This window comes from Oncorhynchus mykiss, chromosome 7 (genome assembly GCF_057628025.1).
Source record: "Oncorhynchus mykiss isolate SJ-2025 chromosome 7, ASM5762802v1, whole genome shotgun sequence".
Lineage (NCBI taxonomy): Eukaryota > Metazoa > Chordata > Actinopteri > Salmoniformes > Salmonidae > Oncorhynchus > Oncorhynchus mykiss.
In genome coordinates, this window is record NC_143028.1 from 81316750 (window position 1) to 81329061 (window position 12312).

Consider the following 12312-nt stretch of genomic DNA (forward strand, 5'->3'; position numbering starts at 1 on the left):
CACAGCTCCAAAGTATGGCGCCTGGTGGACGACTCCTGTCCCCTCCTCCTCTCTGACATAACTGTCCATCACCACCTGGAAGGCCCCCGTCTCCCCGCACTACAGAGGAGAGACAGACAGGTTTTATACTACATGTAGGCTCCTGTCTCCCTGCACTACAGAGGAGAAGAGACAGACAGGTTTTATACTACATGTAGGCTCCTGTCTCCCCGCACTACAGAGGAGAGACAGACAGGTTTTATACTACATGTAGGCTCCTGGCTCTTTTGGTGAATGAACACACATTTCTTTAGATCGAGGTAGAATATTGTACAATATTATACATTTATACACATTACTATACACATTATTATACATTACTATACACATTATTATACATTACTATACATTACTATACACATTATTATACATTACTATACATTACTATACACATTATTATACATTACTATACACATTATTATACATTACTATACATTACTATACACATTATTATACATTACTATACATTACTATACACATTATTATACATTACTATAAATTATTGTACAATATTATACATTACTATAAATTGTTGTACAATATTATACATTACTATAAATTGTTGTACACTATTATACATTACTATACACATTATTATACATTATTATACATTACTATACACATTATTATACATTACTATACACATTATTATACATTATTATACATTACTATACACATTATTATACATTACTATACACATTATTATACATTATTATACATTACTATACACATTATTATACATTACTATACACATTATTATACATTGCTATACACATTATACATTATTGTACACATTATACACATTATTATACATTGTACAATATTATACATTACTATACACATAATTATACATTATTGTACAATATTATACATTATTATACATTACTATACACATTATTATACATTACTATGCGTCATTGTACAATATTATACATTACTATACATTACTATACACATTATTATACATTACTATGCGTCATTGTACAATATTATACATTACTATACATTACTATACACATTATTATACATTGTACAATATTATACATTACTATACATTATTGTACAATATTATACATTACTATAAATTATTGTACACTATTATACATTACTATACACATTATTATACATTACTATACACATTATTATACACTATTATACATTACTATAAATTATTGTACACCATTATACATTACTATACACATTATTATACATTACTATACATTACTATACACATTATTATACATTGTACAATATTATACATTACTATACACATTATACAATATTACACATTATCATACACACATCTCACCTTCCTGAAATAGTCAAACAGAGGCTTGTATTTCTTCCCCTTCAGCGTCTTCCCAGGGAACCTACAGGACAAAACAACCTCAGTCAAACCGCTGTTCCGCCTGTCGTACTGAAACACGTATTTCTACTACCCTGTAGTTCCCACGTACGACTGGAAGACAGCGTCAGGCTGATTATGCTGTGCTTTAAATGTGCTGAGAAACGTAAACTTCTCCTGTTGCCTAAACTCTGAGGAACAGGCTTATCCTTATGCCTCTGCTCCCACGACAACACTACCCACTGTGGCTCACTGTCCCTTCACTACCCACTGTGGTTTATTGTCCCTTCACTACAACACTACCCACTGTGGCTCATTGTCTCTTCACTACCCACTGTGGTTCATTGTCCCTTCACTACCCACTGTGGCTCATTGTCTCTTCACTACCCACTGTGGTTCATTGTCCCTTCACTACCCACTGTGGTTCATTGTCTCTTCACTACCCACTGTGGTTCATTGTCCCTTCACTACCCACTGTGGCTCATTGTCCCTTCACTACAACACTACCCACTGTGGCTCATTGTCTCTTCACTACCCACTGTGGTTCATTGTCCCTTCACTACAACACTACCCACTGTGGTTCATTGTCCCTTCACTACAACACTACCCACTGTGGCTCATTGTCCCTTCACTACAACACTACCCACTGTGGCTCATTGTCCCTTCACTACAACACTACCCACTGTGGTTCATTGTCCCTTCACTACCCACTGTGGTTCATTGTCCCTTCACTACAACACTACCCACTGTGGTTCATTGTCCCTTCACTACCCACTGTGGCTCACTGTCCCTTCACTACAACACTACCCACTGTTGCTCATTGTCCCTTCACTACAACACTACCCACTGTGGTTCATTGTCCTTTCACTACAACACTACCCACTAAGCCCCAACTCTAACCCCTAACCTACGCCCCAACTCTGACCCCTAACCTACGCCCCAACTCTGGCCCCTAACCTACGCCCCAACTCTGACCCCTAACCTACGCCCCAACTCTGACCCCTAACCTACGCCCCAACTCTAACCCCTAACCTACGCCCCAACTCTAACCCCTAACCTACGCCCCAACTCTGACCCCTAACCTACGCCCCAACTCTGACCCCTAACCTACGCCCCAACTCTGACCCCTAACCTACGCCCCAACTCTGACCCCTAACCTACGCCCCAACTCTGACCCCTAACCTACGCCCCAACTCTGACCCCTAACCTACGCCCCAACTCTGACCCCTAACCTACGCCCCAACTCTGACCCCTAACCTAAGCCCCCAACTCTAACCCCTAACCTAAGCCCCCAACTCTAACCCCTAACCTACGCCCCCAACTCTAACCCCTAACCTACGCCCCCAACTCTAACCCCTAACCTAAGACCTAAAATAGCCTTTGTCCTTGTGGGGACCTGGGAAATGTCTCCAAGAGATCATTTTTCTTGTGTCACTGTCCTTGTGGGGACTTCAGGTGTCCATGAACAAACAAACAATTGTTCCCTTCCTCACCAGAACACCACATACAAGCCCTGAGGAATAGCAATCAAACCCAGATAGATAGATGAGAGATTGCCAGTCCATCTAATATGCCTCGATTTCTTCTAGTGATGCCTGTCCCAGTGTCTCAACACTATCTCAGAGCACCAGAGGAAAATGGCTTAAAGCGGCCATCTTACAGGCCGGAGACACGGACATATTTTTAATGTGTACTAGTCTATTACAGTGCTTTTGAAACCTCTCCTCCGGGACCCCCTGATGCTTCCCTGTGTTGTCGTAGCCCTGAACCATCTCACCTGAATCCCGTAGTCAAGGGTTTGATTAATTAGTTGACAAGTTAAATCAGGTGTGCTAGCTGTGGAATATATCAAATACATGGAACGGATAAGGGTTCCCCCGAGGAGAGGTTTAAACTAAACTACCATTACCACTGGCCAACCCAACCCTCTTCCTCCTAGATAGCTGTCTGGGAGATTACCACTGGCCAACCCAACCCTCTTCCTCCTAGATATCTGTCTGGGAGATAACTCCTGTACTAGTCTACTGTCTACCATTACCACTGGCCAACCCAACCCTCTTCCTCCTAGATAGCTGTCTGGGAGATAACTCCTGTACTAGTCTACTGTCTACCATTACCACTGGCCAACCCAACCCTCTTCCTCCTAGATATATGTCTGGGAGATAACTCCTGTACTAGTCTACTGTCTACCATTACCACTGGCCAACCCAACCCTCTTCCTCCTAGATATCTGTCTGGGAGATAACTCCTGTACTAGTCTACTGTCTACCATTACCACTGGCCAACCCAACCCTCTTCCTCCTAGATATCTGTCTGGGAGATAACTCCTGTACTAGTCTACTGTCTACCATTACCACTGGCCAACCCAACCCTCTTCCTCCTAGATATCTGTCTGGGAGATAACTCCTGTACTAGTCTACTGTCTACCATTACCACTGGCCAACCCAACCCTCTTCCTCCTAGATATCTGTCTGGGAGATAACTCCTGTACTAGTCTACTGTCTACCATTACCACTGGCCAACCCAACCCTCTTCCTCCTAGATATCTGTCTGGGAGATAACTCCTGTACTAGTCTACTGTCTACCATTACCACTGGCCAACCCAACCCTCTTCCTCCTAGATATCTGTCTGGGAGATAACTCCTGTACTAGTCTACTGTCTACCATTACCACTGGCCAACCCAACCCTCTTCCTCCTAGATATCTGTCTGGGAGATAACTCCTGTACTAGTCTACTGTCTACCATTACCACTGGCCAACCCAACCCTCTTCCTCCTAGATATCTGTCTGGGAGATAACCCCTGTACTAGTCTACTGTCTACCATTACCACTGGCCAACCGAACCCTCTTCCTCCTAGATAGCTGTCTGGGAGATAACCCCTGTACTAGTCTACTGTCTACCATTACCACTGACCAACCCAACCCTCTTCCTCCTGGAGTGCAGATTTGTTTTTATCCAGCCCTCCTCTAGGCAAGGTTAATTGATTAATTGGTTAATTGATCAAATGGTTAGTGATAAATGGGTTAATAGGTTGATATAGATTAATAGTTTAATAGGTTAGATTAATAGGTTAATATATTGATTGATTAATAGTTTAATAGGTTAGATTAATAGGTTAATATATTGATTGATTAATAGTTTAATAGGTTAGATTAATAGGTTAATAGATTAATATATTGATGGGTTAATTGATTTATATAGATTAATAGGTTAATATATTGATTGATTAATAGGTTAATAGATTAATAGGTTAATTGATTTATATAGATTACTAGGGTCATATATTGATTGATTGATTAATGGGTTAATTGATTGATCTCACTTGTCCATGATGGTGTATTCCTCCTCGGTCTTGAAGAGTGCTACCAGCCTGGCCTCCATCATAATGTACACCTTCCCAGTGCTGTTGTCTGGAATAGAGAGAGTTTATAGAGGTTCACAGGTGTGTTATAAAAGGTTTGTGAGAACCCCACTAAAACAAAGTGTTAGAGCAGTTTATAGTAGTGTGAAACACATTCACCTATCCCAGTGGTGTTGTCTGAAACAGAAGTTCAACCATAGTGTTATCTTATCATTGATTCATTCCCGGGTAGCCCAATTGAGAATCAGGGTCTCGTTCCCAATGGTGTCCATTACAACCTACATTACAAATAGAACACAAAAATAACCTACATTACAAATAGAACACAAAAATAACCTACATTACAAATAGAACACAAAAATAACCTACATTACAAATAGAACACAAAAATAACCTACATTACAAATAGAACACAAAAATAACCTACATTACAAATAGAACACAAAAATAACCTACATTACAAATAAAACACAAAAATAACCTACATTACAAATAGAACACAAAAATAACCTACATTACAAATAGAACACAAAAATAACCTACATTACAAATAGAACACAAAAATAACCTACATTACAAATAGAACACAAAAATAACCTACATTACAAATAGAACACAAAAATAACCTACATTACAAATAGAACACAAAAATAACCTACATTACAAATAGAACACAAAAATAACCTACATTACAAAATAACACAAAAATAACCTACATTACAAATAGAACACAAAAATAAAAGCTTTGTATAAAAGTTTCATAGCAGTATTATACACATCCTACCATCTCAGCCGTAGTGTCTGAAATAAGAGGTCGACTGATTAAATCGGCATGGCCGATTTCAAGTTTTCAATAACAATTGGTAATCTGCCTTCGAGGAGACTGCGTGGCAGGATGACCACCTGTTACGCGAGTGCAGCAAGGAGCCATGGTATGGTGCTAGCTAGCATTAAACTTATCTTATGAAAAACAATCAATCTTAACATAATCACTAGTTAACCTCACATGGTTGATGATATTACTAGTTTAACTAGCATTTAATCAATTTGGTGCCTGTTAATTTATCATCGAATCACAGCCTACTTCGCCAAAGAGGTGATGATTTAACAAGCGCATTCGCGAAAAAAAGCACAATTGTTCCTAAACATAAACATCAACGCCTTTCTTAAAATCAATACACAGAAGTATATATTTTTTTTAAACCTGCATATTTCGTTGTTTAAAAAAAAAATGTAATTAGCAGGCAATATTAACTAGGGAAATTGTGCCACTTGTCTTGCGTTCAGTGTAAGCAGAGTCAGGGTATATGCAGCAGTTTGGGCCGCCTGGCTCGTTGCGAACTGTGTGAAGACCATTGTACATAATTATGACATAACATTGAAGGTTGTGCAATGTAACAGCAATATTTAGACTTCGGGATGCCACCCGTTAGATAAAATACCGAACGGTTCCGTATTTCACTGAAAGAATAAACGTTTTGTTTTCTAAATGCTAGTTCCTGGATTTGACCATATTAAATGACCAAAGGCTCGTATTTCTGTGTTTATTATAATTAAGTCTATGAATTGATATTTGATAGAGCAGTCTGACTGAGCGGTGGTAGGCACATTCATTCAAACAGCACTTTCCTGCGTCTGCCAGCAGCTCTTAGCAATGCTTGAAGCACAGCACAGTTTATGACTTCAAGCCTCCCGAGATTAGGCTGGTAATACTATAGTGCCTATAAGAACATCCAATAGTCGAAGGGATATGAAATGCTAACAGTATGGAGAGAAATAGTCCCAAAATTCCTATAATAACTACAACCTAAAACTTCTTAACTGGGAATATTGAAGACTCATGTTAAAAGGAACCACCAGCTTTCATGTGTTCTCATGTTCTGAGCAAGGAACTGAAACGTTAGCTTTCTTACATGGTGTTCATTGTTCCTTCAGTATTGCTGTAATTGTCATTATTACAAATATATTTCCTAAAGCTAACAGAAGACCAAGTGGTTTAGACCATTCCTAAAGCTAACAGAAGACCAAGTGGTTTAGACCATTCCTAAAGCTAACAGAAGACCAAGTGGTTTAGACCATTCCTAAAGCTAACAGAAGACCAAGTGGTTTAGACCATTCCTAAAGCTAACAGAAGACCAAGTGGTTTAGACCATTCCTAAAGCTAACAGAAGACCAAGTGGTTTAGACCATTCCTAAAGCTAACAGAAGACCAAGTGGTTTAGACCATTCCTAAAGCTAACAGAAGACCAAGTGGTTTAGACCATTCCTAAAGCTAACAGAAGACCAAGTGGTTTAGACCATTCCTAAAGCTAACAGAAGACCAAGTGGTTTAGACCATTCCTAAAGCTAACAGAAGACCAAGTGGTTTAGACCATTCCTAAAGCTAACAGAAGACCAAGTGGTTTAGACCATTCCTAAAGCTAACAGAAGACCAAGTGGTTTAGACCATTCCTAAAGCTAACAGAAGACCAAGTGGTTTAGACCATTCCTAAAGCTAACAGAAGACCAAGTGGTTTAGACCATTCCTAAAGCTAACAGAAGACCAAGTGGTTTAGACCATTCCTGATCCAACAGAAGACCAAGTGGTTTAGACCATTCCTGATCCAACAGAAGACCAAGTGGTTTAGACCATTCCAGATCCAACAGAAGACCAAGTGGTTTAGACCATTCCTGATCTAACAGAAGACCAAGTGGTTTAGACCATTCCTGATCCAACAGAAGACCAAGTGGTTTAGACCATTCGTAAAGCTAACAGAAGACCAAGTGGTTCAGACCATTCCTGATCCAACAGAAGACCAAGTGGTTCAGACCATTCCTGATCCAACAGAAGACCAAGTGGTTCAGACCATTCCTGATCCAACAGAAGACCAAGTGGTTCAGACCATTCCTGATCCAATAGAAGACCAAGTAGTTCAGACCATTCCTGATCTAACAGAAATTAGATGCAGTATGTGTTGTAACTCCAGTCCTGAACACAAATGTTTGACCTTCATTAGAAATCTACATTTGACTAATTTAAACAGACAATCTTATCCAGAACAATCTACAGTCAGTGCATTCAACTAAGGTTGGTGAGACAACCACTTATCACAGTGTAAAACTCCTTATTTAACTTGTGGCACTGTCAAACTACAGAGCACTAGGTAAACTACATGACCAAAAGTATGTGGACACCTGCTCGTCAAACATCTCATTCCAAAATCATGGGCATTAATATGGAGTTGGTCCCCCCCTTTAATGCTTTAACAGCCTCCACTCTTCTGGGAAGGCTTTCCACTAGATGTTGGAACATTGCTGCTAGGCTTAGTGAGCTACGGCTTAGTGAGCTACGGCTTAGTGAGCTACAGTCCAGTGAGCTACAGACCAGTGAGCTACAGACCAGTGAGCTACAGACCAGTGAGCTACAGACCAGTGAGCTACAGACCAGTGAGCTACGGCTTAGTGAGCTACAGACCAGTGAGCTACGGCTTAGTGAGCTACAGACCAGTGAGCTACGGCGTAGTGAGCTACAGTCCAGTGAGCTACAGTCCAGTGAGCTACAGTCCAGTGAGCTACAGTCCAGTGAGCTACAGTCCAGTGAGCTACAGTCCAGTGAGCTACAGACCAGTGAGCTACAGACCAGTGAGCTAAAGACCAGTGAGCTACAGTCCAGTGAACTACAGTCCAGTGAGCTACAGTCCAGTGAGCTACAGTCCAGTGAGCTACAGACCAGTGAGCTACAGACCAGTGAGCTACAGACCAGTGAGCTACAGACCAGTGAGCTACAGTCCAGTGAGCTACAGTCCAGTGAGCTACAGTCCAGTGAGCTACAGACCAGTGAGCTACAGACCAGTGAGCTACAGACCAGTGAGCTACAGACCAGTGAGCTACAGTCCAGTGAGCTTGTCTTCAGTAGACTTCAGCATGCATATATATATATACACACACACACACACACACACACACACACACAAACACACACACACTCTCACTATTATTATCATCGCATGATTAAACCAAATCAGTTACAAACATGTCCTCTGGGAACAAATAAATGTTCCAAACAGAAGACAAATACAACGTTGATAGTTGTCCAAGAGCTGTTTAAAATGTTGAATTTAATGTTTATACCAGGGCCCATTAAGATGACAAGTGTGTTTGACTGTCTCCTCTCTCCAGCAAACAGAACCTAAATCAAAAGAACACATTCACATTCATCCATATTTTAAAGAGGAAGAGAGTGATAGGTAACGAACACTATCTAGGCAGATAATTTACCCCAACAACATGTAATGCATCCCAAATGGCACCCTATTTCCTATATAGTGCACTACTTTAGACCAGAGCCCTATATATAGAGCACTACTTTAGACCAGGGCCCTATTCCCTATACAGTGCACTACGTTAGACCAGGGCCCTATTCCCTATATAGTGCACTACTTTAGACCAGAGCCCTATATAGTGCACTACTATAGACCAGGGCCCTATTCCCTATATAGTGCACTGCTTTAGACCAGGGCCCTATTCCCTATATAGTGCACTACTTTAGACCAGGGCCCTATTCCCTATATAGTGCACTACTTTAGACCAGGGCCCTATTCCCTATATAGTGCACTACTTTAGACCAGAACCCTATTCCCTATATAGTGCACTACTTTAGACCAGGGCCCTATTCCCTATATAGTGCACTACTTTAGACCAGGGCCCTATTCCCTATATAGTGCACTACTTTAGACCAGAGCCCTATATATAGAGCACTACTTTAGACCAGGGCCCTATTCCCTATATAGTGCACTACGTTAGACCAGGGCCCTATTCCCTATATAGTGCACTACTTTAGACCAGAGCCCTATATATAGAGCACTACTTTAGACCAGGGCCCTATTCCCTATATAGAGCACTACTTTAGACCAGAGCCCTATTCCCTATATAGTGCACTACTTTAGACCAGGGCCCTATTCCCTATATAGTGCACTACTTTAGATGGATGTGAAACCCTGTGAACCACTGTCTCTAAATATGGAACTTCCTTCCTGTACTGGATGTGCAACAGCCTTGAACTTCCTTCCTGTACTGGATGTGAAACAGCCTTGAACTTCCTTCTCGTCTTCCTTCCTGTACTGGATGTGCGTACGCAGCTGACGGCACCATAACATTACACTAAACTGTTGAATAATGCAGCGTTTAACACTATCATTTAAAAACACTGAACCGTTCCATCTCTAACACCCACATACTTTAGGCGTGAAGATCGGAGGAGCAGAGAAAGAGAGAGAAAAAGGAAGATTGGAAACAAGGTTTCTCAATCTGCTATGACCAATAGGAGGCCAAGAGCCCTGGAAAAGAGAGAGAGTGTGACAGAAAAAAAGAGAGCGTCAATAAGAGATAGCAGTTCCTCTCACTGGGGGAGATACAGGCTGCCAGGCAGACAGACAGACACAGAGAGAGAGAGAGAGAGAGTTACTGTAGAGAGAGGGAGAGAAAGAGAGATACTGTAGAGAGAGGGAGAGAGAGAAGGGGTGGGAGGGAGAAAGATGGACAGATACTGGAGAGAGAGAGAGGGGGGAGGGAGGGAGAGATAGAGACATACTGTAGAGAGAAAGAGAGGGGAGAGAGAGATACTGTAGAGAGTGAGAGAGAAAGAGAGAAAGAGGAGAGGGAGAGAGAGATACTGTAGAGAGCGAGAGAGAGAGAGAGAGAGAGAGAAGGGGTGGGAGGGAGAGAGAGGGAGAGATACTGTAGAGAGAGAGAGGGAGATACTGTAGAGAGAGAGGGAGATACTGTAGAGAGAGAGAGGGAGATACTGTAGAGAGAGAGAGAGAGTATGTAACGAGAAGGAGAGAGAGCCTATTGGTATTCTGAGCAGCACCCCGATGCAGTATCAAGCCTCTTCCTGCACCTCCTCCTCTATACTATAGACTAACAGCCCCCCCAGCTGGCCGGTCCATGCTACAGCAGCCTGTCCGGTATCTGGGTCAGCCCCCCCCCCAGCTGGCCGGTCCATGCTACAACAGCCTGTCCGGTATCTGGGTCAGCCCCCCCCAGCCTGCCGGTCCATGCTACAGCAGCCTGTCCGGTATCTGGGTCAGCCCCCCCCAGCTGGCCGGTCCATGCTACAACAGCCTGTCCGGTATCTGGGTCAGCCCCCCCCAGCTGGCCGGTCCATGCTACAGCAGCCTGTCCGGTATCTGGGTCAGCCTGTCCGGTATCTGGGCCAGCTTTTATTTCACCACCAGTCTTTTGTCTGGGATCCACAGCAACATGGAGAGAAGCTACGTAGTATTTTTTTTATATTTGGAGGGAAGCAAGGACAAGGCTCTTTTTAAAAGTGGCCTGATTTGAGTTAGATGTATGTCCACTGTCCACGTTGGTTTCCCCCTGATACAAGCATCACTACCGAGAAAGCAGAGATGGATGGAGGGGTCGAGAGAGAACTAAATAATACACAAATGTTTAAAAATATATATATTTAAACGCAGAATAGAATAAATTCCATCTGGAAACACATATGTTCTGTTTTCAGACAACACACTAGGAGGAGAACAGGCTCAGTCGCAGCGCAGCCATCAAGATGTAAATCCCATGCTCAAGGGCACAACGGCAGGAGACGGTACCTGGGGTCTGCCGAATAATTTTTGACAAAATTTAAAAAATTAAAAAATCAAAAAATAATACTTTCTCACCTTTGACCTTGACATACTGCAACTCTGAGTTGACGCAGAGAGCCAGGTTGCTAGGCAGAGTCCAGGGTGTGGTTGTCCAGGCGATCAGACACACGTTCTCATCTTCCAGAAGGGGGAAGTTCACTATCACCGACGGATCCTGCACATCCTGGAGACGGGGTGACAACAGGAAGACAACAGGGTGACAACAGGAAGACAACAGGAAGACAACAGGGTGACAACAGGAAGACAACAGGGTGACAACAGGAAGACAACAGGAAGACAAAGGGGTGACAACGTGGTGACAATCGTCATTGACCGACACAAAGGCTGTTTAGTACTGAACATCAGATGACAATTACCACGGGTTGACTAGCTTCTGACAGAAAACACTATTCCCAACAGTCTTCATGAGTACTGGGCTCTACCTCGACAGTCTACATGAGTACTGGGCTATACCTCGACAGTCTACATGAGTACTGGGCTCTACCTCGACAGTCTACATGAGTACTGGGCTATACCTCGACAGTCTACATGAGCACTGGGCTATACCTCGACAGTCTACATGAGTACTGGGCTCTACCTCGACAGTCTACATGAGCACTGGGCTCTACCTCGACAGTCTACATGAGCACTGGGCTCTACCTCGACAGTCTACATGAGTACTGGGCTCTACCTCGACAGTCTACATGAGCACTGGGCTATACCTCGACAGTCTACATGAGCACTGGGCTCTACCTTGACAGTCTACATGAGTACTGGGCTCTACCTTGACAGCCAAACACACTAGTGGGTATATAGTGTAAAGCGGGGTTTTCCAACCCTGTTCCTGGAGAGCTACCCTCCTATAGGTTAACTCCAACCCTGTTCCTGGAGAGCTACCCTCCTATAGGTTAACTCCAACCCTGTTCCTGAAGAGCTACCC

At 42.4% G+C, this 12312-nt stretch overlaps 1 protein-coding gene across 2 annotated transcripts in view; it reads right to left on the reverse strand.

The window, feature by feature from the left end:
- Nucleotides 1-12312, reverse strand: part of iars1 (isoleucyl-tRNA synthetase 1) — a 132088-nt gene that overhangs the window by 109400 nt on the left and 10376 nt on the right. For both annotated transcript variants that reach the window (XM_090242083.1, XM_090242084.1), the window contains exons 7-10: nt 11409-11556; nt 4708-4795; nt 1349-1409; nt 4-99 (exon numbers count right to left, since the gene is read on the reverse strand). In XM_090242083.1, coding sequence (XP_090098209.1) covers nt 4-99; nt 1349-1409; nt 4708-4795; nt 11409-11556 — 393 coding nt within the window. The remainder of the gene's footprint in view (nt 1-3; nt 100-1348; nt 1410-4707; nt 4796-11408; nt 11557-12312) is intronic.